This window comes from Tamandua tetradactyla, chromosome 7 (genome assembly GCF_023851605.1).
Source record: "Tamandua tetradactyla isolate mTamTet1 chromosome 7, mTamTet1.pri, whole genome shotgun sequence".
Taxonomy (NCBI): domain Eukaryota; kingdom Metazoa; phylum Chordata; class Mammalia; order Pilosa; family Myrmecophagidae; genus Tamandua; species Tamandua tetradactyla.
The window spans coordinates 111,982,771-112,000,464 of NC_135333.1; the positions used below are offsets into that span (position 1 = coordinate 111,982,771).

At 38.2% G+C, this 17,694-nt stretch overlaps 2 protein-coding genes and 1 long non-coding RNA gene across 13 annotated transcripts in view; 2 read left to right on the forward strand and 1 right to left on the reverse strand.

The window, feature by feature from the left end:
• Positions 1-4,741, forward strand: part of DIP2B (disco interacting protein 2 homolog B) — a 340,427-nt gene extending 335,686 nt beyond the window's left edge. For both annotated transcript variants that reach the window (XM_077170884.1, XM_077170885.1), the window contains one exon: positions 628-4,741. In XM_077170884.1, coding sequence (XP_077026999.1) covers positions 628-880 — 253 coding nt within the window. In that variant the 3' untranslated portion in view covers positions 881-4,741. The remainder of the gene's footprint in view (positions 1-627) is intronic.
• On the reverse strand, positions 593-13,369 carry LOC143691817 (uncharacterized). 6 transcript variants are annotated; one of them, XR_013179708.1, is made up of 7 exons: positions 12,922-13,369; positions 12,593-12,727; positions 11,885-12,011; positions 9,201-9,365; positions 8,424-8,555; positions 8,197-8,248; positions 7,984-8,099 (listed from the first exon to the last, which is right to left on the reverse strand). It is a non-coding gene; the product is annotated as an uncharacterized LOC143691817 (long non-coding RNA). The 6 variants fall into 6 exon arrangements; XR_013179705.1 differs by lacking the exons at positions 7,984-8,099; positions 12,593-12,727 and adding an exon at positions 593-1,047 and having other exon boundaries at positions 12,922-13,365; XR_013179706.1 differs by lacking the exon at positions 12,593-12,727 and having other exon boundaries at positions 7,984-8,112; positions 12,922-13,365.
• ATF1 (activating transcription factor 1) overlaps positions 13,270-17,694 on the forward strand; it is a 103,540-nt gene continuing 99,115 nt past the window's right edge. Inside the window, exon 1 of one of the 5 annotated variants that reach the window (XM_077170889.1) lies at positions 13,270-13,305. The gene's annotated coding sequence lies outside the window, so the exon portion shown is untranslated. Of the gene's footprint in view, positions 13,306-13,496; positions 13,581-13,727; positions 13,896-17,694 lie in introns of those variants that run through there. The other 4 variants (XM_077170891.1, XM_077170887.1, XM_077170888.1 and 1 more) reach the window with 4 other exon arrangements.

Genomic DNA, 17,694 nt, shown 5'->3' on the forward strand with positions numbered 1-17,694 from the left:
TAGGGCAACTTTCTACCTTATGGCATTTTTACATAATAGGAAAGGTGCTTGCATGGAACACTAAAAATTATTTTCCCTATAGCTGGCTAAGCTCAGATGCAGTCAGGACCCCATTCTTTTGGGTTTAAGAATATTTTCATAGTCAAAGTTTTTAAGTTGCAAATGACAGAAACTCTCTTTTTAAAAGCTTGAGCAAAAAAGAGAGATAACAAAAAGACTATCTCAGGGAAGGCAGGAACAAGTAATGGGAAGACATCAGGAAACTAACTATCCTCATCTCTGCTCTTCTCTGGGCATCTACTCCATTCTTTCTCTACTCCCTGAAGAGGCATTCTCTATGCTTCTTTGCACATCTATCCTCAATTCCAGTGACCAGCTAACATCTTTCAATTCCACTTCCAAACTCCCAAGAACATTTGAACAGCTCAGGTTGGGCCGTTTGTCTTCTCAGCTGTGACCATAATGTTAGGGTCATATATTATAGATTTGGCTGGCTAGCCTTATGGTTGGGATCAAGGGAAAAAGGCAGTTCTCAGGGAAATGGGGATAAGTCTTGGCCATGGTGGATACAACAAAAGATGACCAGCAAATGTAACATGTTAATTGAAAGTGTTATTGACATTTCAGTGCTGTGTTCACATGGACCAACTTGCTTGTGGTGGTTGTGGAATTGTGTGGTTCTGAACAGGAAGCCCTGGATCTCGTTCCTTTGGTGACAAATGTCGTCTTGGAAGAACATTACCTCATCGTTGGCGTTGTGGTTGTGGTGGACCCAGGTGTTATCCCGATCAACTCCAGGGGAGAGAAGCAGAGGATGCACCTCCGTGACAGCTTCCTTGCTGACCAATTAGACCCGATCTATGTGGCTTATAATATGTAGACTCCTTGTGAGGATAGCATGAGCCAGATCTGAGGAACCACAAGAACTGAAGACCCATGACTAGGAGCAAGTTTTTAAATGATGTGAATTAAGCTGAGATAGCATCATTATATCTTTCATCTCATCCTGTGGGATTCTGCAATCATATGACACAGGAAATGGAAATTCTGTGGTGGCAAATGAAAAAAATGTTAAACAGTTTATTAGATATGAGCTTTATATGGCGTGAGCAGCACATTACTAAAGCAATTACATGCATGTTTGCATTTTTTTTCATCTGTTGTACATACTTGTATTTTTATCTAATGCTGTTTTAGAATTTTGTAAGGGAGTTTATTGAATTCACATGAAGGGGTAGTCTGAGTTATGCAGTTCCCCAGTCTGTACTGTATTTTGCCATTTTACTGTATCTAAACCTCCTGCAGGTCTTGTTAACATGGAGCTTAAACTCAGCTTACTTTCAGTCAACTCATGAGCAAATCCGATAACCCCCTGATAACTACTACTTTATATATACTTCTTGACTGTAAAGTGTTTTGACCGGTGTTTTAAACATGTAAATAAGAATACACATAATTCAGCTGAAGAACTGAAAAATTGGCTTGCAATAACAAAAGTAGAAACATTTCTACTTTGGGAAAATTTCAAGATTCTCTTACTATAGTATATAATTGATTAGGTAACTAAAAGGTGCAAATTATTGGCAGGTTTTTGCTGTATATTATACTATGTCTTTGTTGGTTGGTGTATTTTATAAGCTGAAGCTGCCTATGTTTGTTTTAAAAGCTTGCATCCCCAGAATCAGCTTAAGCTTTAAGAATTCAACCCATTTCTACACGCTAAAAATCTGAGTTTAAAAATCAAAATGTTAAAAGAAAGATTTATTAGATCCCCCCCTCCCCATTCTAAGAAACCACAATTCATTGTGGCTGCAGTTTTGCAACTATCTTTCAAACTTAGAGTGACTTCATAAGAATTTAGAATTTCTCCTTTTTCCAGGCCATTGTAAACTCTGTCAACAGTTTCCATATGCAGCTTTGCATTTCTAGAAACTCAAGAGTGTCCTCTGCTCTTCCTGTTCGTGAGGGCAGAGATTTAAAAACTAATAATCTAAGAATTTTTAGGCTGGGAAGGCAGTGGTATCAACAGTCACATAAAACTGTAAGGCCACATAACTACAAAACCCAAACTAATCAGGTTTTAGTTGCCCGGAATAGCCAGGCTTATGCTGAAATAGGGGAAGTCCAATGTATGCAAGAAAATCTTTTGAAATGACTGTGGTGCCCTGGCCAAGCGGACTGAGCATGGAACTAAGTTTGGCCTCCAGCTCGGTTTCCTTTCTTTGGTCTGATACTTCATATATTTGAATATAGTTGAATTTTATTATTTTTTTCTTACAGAAATATTTTTAAAAATTAAAAAAAAACCTCAAAGTGAACAGAGTTAACTTGTTAAATCAGAATGGTTGTCTTTGACCCACTCTGGTCTATTGTGTAAATACTTATTTAGACTATTTTAATAATACATATTATTTACCCCCACTGTAACATCATGTAAACAAAATATGTTTTTAAACAATTTTTAAGACTTGTAATTACCCTAAAGATAAGGTTTATAATGCAAAGATCAGACAGACCCTTTGCCATGGCAGCACTCTTGGGGGCTGTCCTAATAGTCTCATGACTCAAAGCCTCCTTATAACTTCATAATTCTCTTTTTCTCCCAAATCATTCTCCTCAGAGGACAGACCTTAATACATTTTCTAGTTCCAGATCTCTTTTTCAGCATTTTGGATGGAATTTAAAATTTATGTGTGCTGGAAAGGTTCTAGGATGTACAGGAAAAAGCACTCACATTGGGGCGAGCTAGAAATCCCAGTGACGAGCAGTGGTTGGGTTTGCAGAGAAGACAGCCTGCTTATTTGGAAAGTGATTCTTTTAAAACCATTTTTAATGATTTATTAGATATGCAGGGGATCCTGGGGATTAGTGAAATAGTTCTATTTCCATTATTCCCAAGTTCTAAGAAAAATATATAGGTAGATTCTATCCTAAAATAATTATATGAGTTGCTTTGATCTTGCTAATACAAATATCTAGAGCTTCATTGTCCACTAAAAATATAATGAAAGCCACATCTGTAATTTTACATTTTCTAGTAATCACATTTTTTAAAGTATAAAGAAAAAGGTGACATTAATTTTAATGTATTTTATTAAACCCTAAATATCAAAAATACTATCATTTCAACATGGAATAAATATAAAAAGTATTAATGTAAATTATTAATTTTATCTTTTTTTCATAAAGTCTTCAAAAGCCATTATATATTTTACATTTAAAGCAGATGTCAGTTTGGATTAGTCACATTTCAAGTCTTCAGTAGCCACATATGCCGAGTGGTTACCATATTGGACGGTGCGCAGATTTATACTCATTCCATTAATTGCAATGTGTGGTCAAACCCGGTTATTTAACTAGTTTTGTAGTTCCTTAGGCCTCAGAATTATCTTTAATTTTTTGTTTTATGACTTATGACTGGTTTTCTGGTCTTTTATATACCACCCACCCCCAAATCAGAAAATGCTAGGAAAGGAAGCTGAAATCTGTCTTTCAGGAACTTTACCATACTTACCATACTTGGTAAAGTAACCATAGAAGGGGGCGGAGAGTCCAGTTGTTAGGTAAGTGGGTATCTGTATGTTCATCTGCAGATTTAATGCCTAGTCTATCATGGATAATTGAGAGCGGACATGGATAAGAAAATTTTCCCTTAATGACACAATGCCCTTGCTCTTCCCACATTAACCAGAACCTCTGTGATAAATCAGGCCCGAAAGGTCATTATTGATGAAACACAGCCTTGCCAATCCTCTGGAACACATTCTGTCTGGGTTCTTATGACTGTGAAAAGGAAAACTAAATAGCAAGCTTTCATCTCAGTTAAGAGAAATGTTCATCTGAAAGTTTCTGAACCTCTTTCTGGTTCTCAGAAGTAACTGAGATAGATCAGGAAGGAGCTGATCACCTAGGAGAATTCCTAGGTTCCAGGAATTCTTAGAGCTGCACATGTTCCATCTTCTCCATCAGTGGGACCCGGGAATTACCAGCGTGCTGATTGGTATTAGTCCGTCCACAACCAGCTTTTATTTACTTCTTCCTTATAAAGGGTCCAGATTCTCCCCTGTGTCAAGTCCTTTCTTTATGAAGTTGCGCTGCCTCAGCCTATTTAGGGACCATTGCCTGTCTTGTGTCTCCTTATTTTAGTCCCTGGGGAATGCTTGCTTAATGCTTTTGTTGAATTAACAAAGGGCCTGAGGCCTTTTCTGTTAAGGTCTCTGTCCCAGGCATGGTGCTCAATATCTTGGCCAAATAAATTACCTTCCTTGACTATCCAGGAATCTTTTACACTAAAGCAATGAGGAGTTACCACCTCACCCTCAAACTCCAGCATTATCTATGCCTTAGTGTTGTTTTTGTTGTCTGCTTTGATGTAAAAAGCAAGAGTATTTGGAGCAAGAAGCTGCAGTACTCCAAGTACACAATAGGCCTTTTCTTTATCATTCACACAACATTTCTGGTTTAGGTATATGTAGATGGACCATGTTATTTGTCCAGAGGAAGAGATTGTAAAGATAGATTAATTTTTTAGTCCTAAATACTGTTTTGTTTACTTTCTGTCAAGATATTTACCAGTGTCAAATCCAAACTATAGTACTGTGTAATTATGTATAAAGTTTTTTTTTATTTATTTGAAATTAGACTAGATATACATTTTAAATTTAACACCTGGCTGGACAGTGTTCTATTAACTCATTGAACGTGTTTCCTTTGTCTTGTGTTAATAAATATTGATGCCTGATTGTGTTTAATCCTTCACACAGTGGGAGGGAGGTTAGGGAATTGATAGATTTTAAATTAACTTCAGATAAAACCCAGTGGTAACTGGAGTGATCTAAGGAAAGTGAACACGGAGACCCAAAGTTAATGCTAAATAAGGAGGCCACATCAAGGAACAGTAGAGAGTCATTTTGAGAACTAGGAAGACATTTGTCAGGACTTTTCAAGATAACAATTATAGTTTTCCTCCTACCCATGTGGCATTTGGTAGTTTTTCAACTATTGATCATAAACTTGACGTCAACTACTGACAGTAAACTTGAATTTTTTTTCTGTATGTAACTGTACTGGATTTCAGCTTTTCCTAAAGTTCTTTGTTTACTCATCCACTTCTTGGTTTCAATAAATTTGATAAGAGCCCATCAAATTATGGATATTCTCAGACACTGAAACTGGCCCTTGATTTTGGTCTTTATACAAGCTATTTGGCAGCTGAGAACATTTTTCATTTAACAGACATTTACTGAGTGCCTGTGAAAGGAGCTGAAGTTAGCGAGAGAAAAATATAAAATTCCTGCCCTCAAGGAAAACAACCACTTTATGATGAATGTATTAAGAGTTAAGAGTAGAGGTAAACTGTGGGAACAGGTAGAATAGGTACTTAATTCAATTCTGAGGGAGAATAGTTGGGATGTATAAAGTAAGTTTTGAAGCATGAGACAGCCATATAAGATAGAAAACAAGCCAGAAGGCAGGGTTGTGTGGCTACATTTTGGGAGCTGAAGTTCATTACTCAAATGTAGAGTTTGAGGGGGAGAAGGCTTAAAAATGATATGGAGGCTTGGACCAAGAGCAGATTGTGAAGGGTCTTGTGTGTCACGCTAAAGATGTTGAATACTTATCCAGGAGGCAATGTGGAACTAATGAAGGGTTTAAGGCAGGGGAGTAACATGCTTAGATTTGCAACAGAGAAGATTATTCAAGCAGTCATATAGAACATGGATGGGAGTCAGGTGAGAAAGAGGTAAACCAGAGAGGGAGACCAGTTTTGGGAAGCTCAATGTAACTGCAATGAAAAAGCACGAGCACTTCAAGACTGTGACAATAAGAATAGAGCCATGCATGAAAACTTTTGGAGACAGTTAAGATTTCAACCACTGGATATTCAAAAAGAAGAAAGACTTAGGTTTCTGACTTGTGGAGTTAAATAGATGTGGGCCATTCACCAAGATAGAGGACAAAGGAGAAGGAAGAGGTTTGGGAAAGAAGATACTATTTTCTTTCCAATTGGTCATATTCATTTAAGATGCTATAGAAATTGCAAGTGAAGAGGTCGAACAGGCAGTAGAACAATTAAGTCTCTGAATCTGGGGAGCTCTGCCCTAGAACTATATATTTGGGAAATAACTTTGTAAAAGTTGTCATTGAAGTTGTGAAAGTGCATGATAATTACCAAGAAAGATCATGTAGAATGAGAAAAGGATCAAGAATGGAGTCATGGACAACAGCAATATTTTAAAGGTTGGGTGGAGGAAAGAAGAACTCACAAAAGGGAGAAAGAAAAGCAGGAGAAGTTGGGGCAAAACCAAGTAAGAGTTTTGGCACAAAAATTGTAGTTAGAGTTTCAAAGAAGATGGAAGGTGTGGTCCATAATGTCAGAAGCCATGATGAAGCTGAGTAAGATAGGCCTGGATGGCATTCCCTGATTCTGGCAACTAGGAAGTCACTGGTGACCTTGACAGGAGCCATGTCACTGCAGTTATAGGGGCAGAAGTCAGAAAACTAGTTGAGGAGAGAAGTGATGTGGAGGTGAGATTGAATAGAGGCTACCCTTTCCAGAAGTTTTATCTACAAATAGAAAAGAAAGAGATGGAACAATAGTTATAAAATATTCCTGTGTCAAAGGGAAAGAGCCAGTAGAAGGGAAAAGTTTCCAAATAGAGCAATGTGAGATCACTGACAAAGTACAGAATCAAGGAATCGGGAGAGGAAGGGATCCAAAGAATAGGTGGAAGATTAGCTTCTGAAGGGAAGAAGCACATATTTTTTTCTTCAAATAAAACTGGAAGATCTGGGTACAAGTTATCTACCTGATGACATTCACTTCTCTGAATTAGCAGTGTACAAAAATAAACAGTAATTTATGAGGTAATTTATCTAAGTACAGATCTGAAAAAATATAACCTGAAATATGCAAATAATGGAAGTGCCTAAGGAGCAGATAAAAAGGATTTTTTACATGAAATGTTATTAAAAAATTAAAAACTGAAAATCAATTAGTTGTATTCAACTTTATAACTTAGGAAAAGAGAAAAAGGACCTTCTAAGAAAATAGAAGGTAGGAAACAATGAAGATAAAAGCAGAAATTTATAGAAAGCAAAGGAAGTAGAAAAAGATTCAACAAAAGCAGAAGTTGATTCCATTAATGACAAAGTCTTTAGCAAAACTCATTAAAAAAAGGAAAAAGGTATGCACACACAAAAAAACTATTAGGGAACACAAAGGAGAATATCACTTCAGATACAGTGGAGTGTTTTAATCTTAGGAGATTATTATAATTATGAAGTAAATTTGAGTTTTAAATGAAATGGGGGGGGTGCAAGGGTAGTTCAGTGGTAGAATTCTTGCTGCCCTGTGGGAGACACGGGTTTGATTCCTGGCCCATGTACTTCCCACCCACCCCCACCACCACCAAAAAAAAAATTCAACAAATGGTGCTGCAATAATGGGATACCCACATGAAAAAGAATGAAATGTGACCCCAACCATACAGCATAAAAAAAAAAAAGATAACTTTCCAGACAATTTTGAAAATTGGCTCAAGAAATTTTGAAAATCTGAATTTTCACAAACCCACAAGAAATGGTAGCTGGGTCCCAATGGTAAGCATCCTGAGAAAGAGAAGCAAGGGGAAAGTGAATGTTTATAACCTAACCTCAGGAGTCATAGGATCACTTCTGCCACGCTCCATTGATCACAGTACTCCCAAGTCACCTAAATTGGGAATTTAGCCCCCAATTCAAGGGGAGGGAACATAAATTCTGCTCTCAGTAGTAAGGGTGTCATTCACATTGTAAGAAGATCAGTGAGATGGAATAAATACATAGAAATGGCCATCTTTACAAGATACTGCCTGCTACGTACTCCATAGAAATACACAAGGAAACACACTTAAAATCCATAGCAGCAATTACTGTAATAGCAAAAAATTGGGAGGATGGATAAACTGCTGTACATTGATACAATGGAAATCCATTCAACAGTAAAAATGAATAAAACTATATTTATTAATATGGATAAAGCTCAAAACCATAATGTTGAGTGTAAAAATGTGCCAAATGAGACAAAGGTCGTGATACCATTTCTGAAGTCTTGATACCTGCAAAACAATACTACATATAGTTTACAGATTTGTACATTTGTAGTAAAAATTTAAAACATGCATAGGAATGATGAACATCAATGATAATGGTTACCTTTGGGAACAGATACATAACAGCCACAAATGATCCTTTTATTGTTCAATTTCTAAAAAAAAAAAAAAAAAGCAAATCTGGCATAATGGTAAGTTTTTGTAAAACAAGGTAATGTGTATATGGATATTTATCATTTGGTTTACCACGCTGTATGTTTGAAATATTTCAGAATTTAACTAAAAAAAAAAAAAAAAAAAAAAAGACTTTAAGGGCAAAACCAGCCTTACCTCAAGAGTCCTCAAACTCACAAATGTTATAATGATTCATGAAGTGCTTCTCAGCATTTGTGAATGACTATTGGCAAACCTTTAGTTTAGTTCTTCCCAACCAGGGGCAGCTATCTCTGGGTTTCTAAATATCTGTGTGGAAATTGAAAAGAATTTATCACCTGCGTGCTTAGCTTTATATTAATTTATCACCTGCATGCTTAGCTTTATATATTGATTTGTAAAGTGCTTAGGACAGTATGTGGTCTGTAGTAGTGCTCAATAAGTTATTTTTTCTGTGTACATGCACAGACAGATATGTACATGAGTGATAGAAAGGGATGGAGACCAGGATCATTTTTGCACTTACAGCCATTGGCTTAATAGTAAGACTTCAGCCATTCTCCTCTGTTTTATTCTATGGTAGATTCTTTGTCTTTTGTTATCAGTGTAGTTGGTGAATATCAAGCCCTCTGAATACCCTTCTATGGCCTGCCTACATTGCATTGCTAAGCAACACTGGGCAACCTCTTGTGTTTCACTGTGGTAATGTTATTTCCGTCTCTGGAGTCGTGTAGTGGTGTTTGCTGTTCTGGGGGGGTTTGTGTGGCTAAAAGCCACTCTAGAGGGGATGTTTAAAGAATTGTCAGATGAAAGATTGACGTTGGATGAAGTACATTTTTGTGAGGGATTTGGCATGTCATTGAAGTATTTCCTAATAATTTTCCCCCCAAATTTCCAGATTTATCACTTAACTATATATTAATCTGTTCCAGAGACCTATTAGATGGTCAGTACCTCTTACTGATGGTTGCTGGTTTAACAGATCCATTCCTTTCTGAAGTTTCAGGACACTGTTTGAAAACAGGGGCTTCTGTACCAGTCATAATTAGGAGAGCATAGCTTTTGTTTTTCATGAAAAGAAGAATACATAGTACAATACCATAAGGATTAACTAAAACCCTAAAAATAAAAAATTTAAATAGAGTAATTACCATATGACCCAGCAATTCCACTCCTAGGTATATACCCAAAAGAACTAAAAACCAGTACTCAAACAAATACATGTACCTGCCTGTTCATAGCAAAACTATTCACAATAACCAAAAGGTGAAAATAGCCCAAATATCCATCAATGGATGAATGAATAAACAAAATATACAATCAGATATTAGTCACCCATAAAAAGGAATGAAGTATTGAAACATGGTACAACTTGGATGAACCTTGAAAGCATGCTAAGAGGAAGAAATATTCCATTTACATGCAATATCTGGAATAGGTAAATCTATACAGACAGAAAGTAGATTGGTGGTTGTCAGGGACTGGGCGGTGCGGGGAGGGTGGGGTGGGAAGGAGAGGAAATGGAAGGCATCTGCTTAAAGATACAGTGTTTCTCCTTAGCGGAGATAAAAATGTTTTAGAAGTGGATAGAAGTGATTACAAAACATCCTGAATGTACTAAATGCCACTTAGTTGTTTACTTTTAAATTGTTAATTTCATGTTATGTGAATTTCACCTCAAAAAAAAAAAAAGGTGTTGTCCAGCCCTAAGGTGACCTTCCCTCTTGAACTCTCCAAAAGCTTCATAATTGCAGCATGCTCTGGCCAACATCAGCCTCTAAAGAAGACTTCTCTTAATAGCTGAATATTTGTTTCAAGCTGTTTTACTACAGCTCTGTGGCCATACTCTTGTAGGTAAGTAAATAACTTTTTCATTATGCAATCCAGCTAACACAACCAATAACCAGTACTTGCACATTATATGGTTTTACTAGTGAAACCAAGTAGGAGACTGCTGCAATATACATTGAAAGAAGTAATGATGGCTTGGACTAAGGTAGTGCAGGAAATATAGTGAAGGGGAGGAAGTCACAGGAAATTATTCCTCCTGTACTCAGCTATATTTGTTAGGACTCTGAAAATAACAGCAATCAAGGTAATCTAGTTTAAATAGAAAAAGAGCTTTTCAGTTCAGTGACCAAGGGTGGCCCATTGAACCTAAAGACTGTGGCAGGCAGCTGTACCTCAGGCAGTTTCTAGAACTGGGGTCTAGAAAGCTATTGGATTGCTCTCTCAATCTGCATCATTTGTGGATGGAAAATGCCCACTACACAAATTTTAGGATAGTTCACACTTAGAGACTAATTTTTGTCCAAGTCATAATCCTTGGGGGAAGATGAGACTCAGATGGCTGAGTGTGAGTGAGATGCCCATTGTTAAATGGATCTGGATGACCTTAAAGAATACTTTTCGTAAAGAGGGTGAGCTAGATGGACAGCCCTGCAGTTGTCCGCTACTCCAATAGCCTCACAGATTAGTTCTCTGGAATCAATTCAAGCTTTGTTAACATTAGGCAGTGAATAGTGTCAGAGCTAACTTATCTGGGACAACCCTGTTTCAAGGTGTGTTACTTGAAATAGTGGATTGTAGTTTATACACTCCCTGCAGCTTAGGACCTATCCTTGGTTAAGTTTTCCTGTGTTTAGACTTGAGGAAAAAGGACCAAAAAAAAAAGGCTATTTTATAGGCCAAAAAGTTTGTATTCATTAACTTTAAATAATTTCTGCTTTTTTTAGAGGTGCGCTGTTCCAGACACTGTTTTAAGGCTCTTAAATCCTCTACTCCAGCTCAGTCCCTTTGTAAACCCATTAGGTTTCTCTTAATTAGTGGCCACTTAGTGTTTTCCAGCTGTTTCCAGTTAGTTACATTGCAGTGTCTTCCAGTATAATAGCTAACATTATTCAGTGCTTACTCTGTGCAAGGCACAGCTTTAACTTGACACGTATTGAACTCATTCAGTCTACAAAAACTGTGGGATATAGGATTAAACCCATTTCATAATAATATTCTTTTTCGTAAATAGAAAAAAGTGCCAGAAGAGCTAAGGAAGTGCTAACCACCATCCATTCCTTTGGACTCTTGAAACTTAGGTTTTTTCCACTTTATTTCCTCATTTTTGAAGTCAAAAACCTGTCCATCTGGTTCACAAATCTTTTACTATTTTAACAGGAACTGTGTGCATAAGAACCAAAATCTTTTTCCTTCCTTTACATTCAGTTATTCCTCATAATCCAAAAAATAGGAGGAACAGCCTGTGACACCACGAGAAAGAACGAAGAAAGGTGAATATATTTGTGAGTGACAATGTTGTACAAAAGTAACATTTGATTTAGACTTAAGGAATTTTACAGGTGGAGGAGGAGCTAAAGAGGGAGTAGCTCAAGCACATTTTGAAGGTTTCTTGTTACAGTAAAACTTCGTTTCTTTTTATGGTAGCATTTTTCATTCCCCACTCCTTTTTTTACTGTTCAACATTTGTTAAGCATTCTGTTCCAAGGGAGCACAAAGGGGAAACAACGAAACACAGAACAACTGGTACAACCAGCTTTCCAGATCATTTTTCTGGATTCCAGAATGATAGAAGCTGGACTCGGTTAATCAGAAAAGGCTGCTATGTGACCCTCTTCCCGACCCCTTACCTTAATAAGGCAATTTGCTTTCACATATGACATCCTGATTACTTCAGTAATGTGGGACTTCTGGGTATTACACTCTTCATTTCCTCAGAGACGTTGGATAATCTGCCTAATCAAAAACCTGGTCCTCCTAACATGAACAAAGAAGGGCAATGACCTGTTCTAGCTTGTTTAGATGGTAATCGACGTTTGCTGAATGGATGGCAATAACTAAACGTTATGAGAGCTCTTATTGCAGAATAAACCCTTTAACTTTAAACCACATTTTCTGGCCTCAAAGGGTCAAAAACAGGAAAAGCTCTCTACTAAACCAGTGTCCTAGCATCCCACATCTCAAACTTGTAAAATTTTTTTGAGAAAAGTTTCTGGAACATTTTGTCAAGTAAGAGATTAGTTGTTTAATGTCATCATAAAATCATAAAGAACATTTTGCAAGAAAATGAATAAGGAAAAAAAATTATGAAGCACAGTCCCCAGAATGCCTTCCCCCCCCCCCCAAATTAGTCAAGGCACACATTAAAAAATATTTTGTAACATATTAAGAGGACAGCATAACATACTATGTTACGACACTGAAACTGAATTGAACCTAACTTTCCTCTTTACAGTTTAACAGTTTGGGGAATCTATGTTCCACAGTGCCCACGAAATGGAGCTCAAATACCCGACTGGCACCTTTAAAAAAAAATCAGTCTGTGTAGAAAATTCTACCTCATAAGGATGAAAAAACACACTTCTTAACGCTGTTTTGTAGGAATAAGAATAGTCTGGGTGAACTCAGAAAACCCAAGGAAGACAAGTCTCCTCGCTTCTCCCTTCAAGATGTTCAAGGTGCGATCACTCAAACTAGAACACACAGAAACTGAAGCTGAGAGGGATGCGATTAGCCAACGACAACTGCCCCACACTAAATGGCTTAATATCACTAAGCTGGTGAGGCCCTCTGGCAAGAGACGTGTAAGAGAGAGCGGCCAGGGTCGTGATGGAAAGATCCTCAAGAAAAAAAAGAACCCCAACCCGTTTTCACGTCCAACTCTCACCAAGATAACATCTTCAAGCACACCAACTCGCCGGTCAGCGCGAGTATAAAAATGGCGGCGCATCACGTGATCGACGCGGTGACGTAGTACGGTGGCCTTCACGGGAGGCTAGCCTTAACTTCACTCCCCACGCTCATTTACACTCAGTTTCCCCCCTTCCCTCCCCCGCCCCCAGCCTGGTGTAGATTATGCCGCCAATGGCGGCCCTTACTGCCAGTTGGCTGTAAAGTGACACTGATTCTCCCCCATCCATCTGACCCTTGAGAAAGAGACACGTCCCGCGCAGCGTGAGGGGTTGGGAAAGGGGCTAGTGAACTCGGATCCACCCTGGGAGGGGGGGAGTGGAAGTTCCCGTCCCGGACAGCGGCGAGGCGGCAGCCACAGGTAAGTGGGGGGCGGGAGTGGGACGTGCTCCCGTAGCGTCTGGCAGGTAGAGGGGAAAGTCGGGGCGGGGGTCGCGCGCCGAAGCAGCGGTGGAGGAAGGGCGCGGAGGGAGCGCGGCGGAAGGGGGAGGGGCTGCCGCTGCGGAGGCTGTCCGCGTTCCCTGGCGGGGCGCGTTTCCTGGCGGGGCGCGTTTCCGGTTCGCGCGCCCTGGCTCTCCGTTGTACCCTTCCGGTTATCGCGTCTTCTGCTCCCCCTGATCCCCAAAGTAAAAAAAAGTAATAAAATCTAAAACCTCCCGCTGCAGGGTAGCTTTAACCTCATGAGCCTCCCCTGCGCGGTTGAAGGCAAGGGTTCTCCATTGGAGGTCTCGGGGCTGGGGTCGGGTGCCGGAGGGAGGGCAGCTTGGCCTTGGGCTCGGTTCGGCGTCATCCGAGCGGCGTCCGGGACCAGTTGACCCCACTCTGGGCGCCCTTTGGTTTAACTAGGCTAGGAGTGACAGAGGGGTGGTACCCCCCGCCTCGCGCCCTCCCCCGACAATGATCAAACCGAGGAAACTTTCCCTTCAATTTTCTCCCTTATTATAAAACTAAGTATGGTATTTTACAGTTTCAACCATGCTGTGATTTAAATTTATTGTAGATTTTCAGTACTGTTTAGCTAGCTTTTGCGGAGCATTGAACTAATAGTCTTTGAGAGCCCTTAAGCTTCTGAAGCTATTTCTACATAGATTTGGCAAGCATCTTTGTCAGACAGGCCTCAGCTATGATAACAGTTTCTAGGGTATTTACAAAATACATTTTATCCTGAGAATTTCTTTACCCAAAGAAATACGTAGCTTTTTGTTAAGATGCTGTTTTCTCTGTAGGCTTTATATTGTACACTTAACTTACTGTCTCAGTTTTATTCAGTACTGCTTCCTAAAGTCGAGTAAATATGTTAGATCTTTATTATTTGTAATTATTCTTTAGGGTAATGTTTGGTCTGTGATGTATCTGTGCAGTACCACTATATACCAATAGGTGGTAGTCCCTTCTGAAAATTCTTTTTTCACAAGTCATACCACTTATTTACAAGGTTCCAGCGTTGGGCAGTAGGGTATATCTTGTTCTTGAATCGTTGCATTTTTAAAGCTGGGATGAAGTCATTGTCTAGAAGTATATATATATGTATAGATATATAGACTGAACAGTTTTGTTTACACACCGTACAAACCATCCAAAGTGTGCAATCAGTGGCTTTCAGTATAATCCTTTTCAGTTTCTTCTTTGACCCACCGATAGTTTTAAGAATGTGCTGTTTAACATCTATGTATTTGTGAGTTTTCACATTATCACCTGCTAATGATTTCCAGCTTCATTCCGTTATGATTAGAGAACGTACTTTGTATGATTTCACCCTTTTTAAATTTATTGAGACGCGTTTTATGACCCAGCACGTGGTCTATCCTGGAGAAGTATATCATGCTGTTTTGAGCTGCAGTATTCTGTGAATGTTTGTTAGGTTTAGTTCATTTATCATATTATTCAATTTCTCTGTTTCCTTATTGAATTTATGCTAGATGTTGTATCAGTTGATGAGAGTGGTGTATTGAAGTCTCCATTTATTATTTTAGACTGCTTCTTTCTTCAGTGTTGCCAGTGTTTGCCTTATGTGATTTGGGGCACCTTAGTTAGCATAAACATTTATGATTGATTTTACTTCTTGGCGGATTGATTTTACTTCTTGGTGGATTTCCCCTTTTATTAATAAATGATATCCCTTCTCATCCCTTATAACATTTTTGCATTTAAAATCTATTTTGTCTGATAATAATATTACATGGAATATCTTTTTCCAGCCTTTCACTTTCAACCTAGTTGTATCCTTGGGTCTAAGGGGAGTCTCTTGTAGACAGCATATAGCTGGATCATATTGTTTTTCTTTCTTTCTTTTTTTTTTAAACATGGGCAGGCACCGGGAATCGAACCCCGGCCTCCGGCATGACAAAACTCTGCCACTGAGCCACCATGGCCCCCCCTGAATCATATTATTTTATCCATTCCACCAGTCTGTGTCATTTGATTAGCAAGTTGAATCCGTTAACATTCAATGTTATTATTGTAAAGGCATTACTTACTTTAACCATTTTATCTTTTGGCTTTTATTTGTCAAATCTTATTTTTGTCTTTCTTTTTACCTTTTTAGATACTGATAATCTTTATTTCTACACTCTCCTCCAAGCCTCTCTTTCCTATTTTTTGTGGGTGTGGCAGTTTTAATCACACATCATACAGTCCATCCAAAGTGTACAACCAATAACTTTTGATATAGTCACAGAGTTATAAATTCACCACCACAGTCAATTTAAGAACATTCTCTTTGCTTCGGAAAAAAAAAAAAAAGAAAAGATTCCATATCCTTTATTCCCACCTATTATTGACACTTAGCTTCGGTATAGTGCCTTTGTTATAATTAATGAAGGAATATTACAGTGTTACTGTTAACTTTGTTCCTTTGTTTGTATTAATTGCATTTTTTCCCTTACACCACCTATCACTAACACCTTGTAATGTTGATATACATTTATACTAGTTCATGTAAGAATTTTCTTATATTTGTACAATGACCATAGTCATCATCCACAACAGGTTTCACTGTGTTATACAGACCCATGTTTTATCCTCTAGCTTCCCTTCTAGTGATGTGCACGACCCTAGACTTCAACCAGACTCATATTCACCATTTTTAATTACACAAATAGTATTGTGCCACCATCACCTCTATCCATTACCAAACATTTACAATGAATCTTATTAAATATTCTGTACAGATTAAGCATCATCTGCCCATTCTCTAACCTTTTTTTTTTTATATTTTAGCATTTGTTCCCCCTATTATTTATTTTTATTCTATATGTTCTACTCGTTTGTTGACGAGGTAGATAAAAGAAGCATCAGACACAAGGTTTTCACAATCACCAATCACACAGTCACATTGTGAAAGCTATATCATTATTCAGTCATCCTCAAGAAACATGGCTACTGGAACACAGCTCTACATTTTCAGGTAGTTCCCTCCAGCGTCTCCATTATATCTTGGATAACAAGGTGATATCTACTTAATGCATAAGAATAACCTCCAGGATAACCTCTCGACTCTATTTGGAATCTCTCAGCCATTGACACTTTGTCTCATTTCACTCTTCCCCCTTTTGGTCCAGAAGGTTTTTCTCAATCCCTTGATGCTAAATCTCAGCTCATTCTAGGGTTTTTCTCAATCCCTTGATGCTGAATCTCAGCTCATTCTAGGGTTTTTCTCAATCCCTTGATGCTGAATCTCAGCTCACTCTAAGATCTCTGTCCCACGTTGCCAGGAAGGTCCACACCCCTGGGTCTAACCTCTTTTTATCTCCCATTAACCTATACTCTAGATTTTAACTCACAGAGTTTAATCATTATAATTAGTCCATATTAGTGAGATCATACAATATTTGTCCTTTTGTGTCTGACTAGCTTCAGTCAGTATAACGTCCTCAAGGTTCATCCATGTAGTCATGTGCGTCATAGCTTCATTTCTTCATACAGGAGCCTAATATTCCCATCATATGTATATACCACATGTATCCATTTATCTGTTGATGGACACCTGGGTTATTTCTATGTTGGCAATTGTAAATAATGACACTACGAACATTGGTATGCAAAAGTCTGTTCACGTCCTGCTTTCAGTTCTTCTGAGTATATAGCTAGTAGCAGGATAGCCGGGTCATATTGCAGTTCTATACTTAGCTTCCTGAGGAACCACCAAACTGCCTTCCAAAGCATCTTCACCACTCTTTGTTTCCCCCAGCAGTGAATAAGTGATCCTCTTTCTCCACATCCTCTTCGCCACTTGTAGTTTTCTGTCTTTTTTGATAATGGCCATTGTGGTAGGTGTGAAATGATATCTTATTGTGGTTTTGATTTGCATGTCCCTAATAGGTAGTGATGATGTTGGGCATCTTTTCGTGTGCTTTTTAGCCATTTGTATTTCCTCATTGGAAAAGTGTCTATTCTTGTCTTTTGCCCATTTTTTAATTGGGTTGTTTTTTATTGTGGAGTTGTAAGATTTATATATTCTGGATATTACATTGTTACCAGTTATGTGGTTTCCAAATATTTTCTGCTGTTGATAGGCTGTCTTTTCAGTTTCTTGAAAAGCCCTTTGAAGCATAAACGTATTCAGTTTTGAGGAGATCCCATTTATCTGTTTCTTTTATTGCTTGTGCTTTGGGCGTAAGGTCTAAGAAACCACTTCCTACCACAAGGTCTTTTTGTTTTTTTTTAATTTTTATTCAGCATGATAATTTCTTAGAACATTTGCATCAGTTCAGAAAAAGACATGAAAAGAAAACAGAAAAAAATTCATACA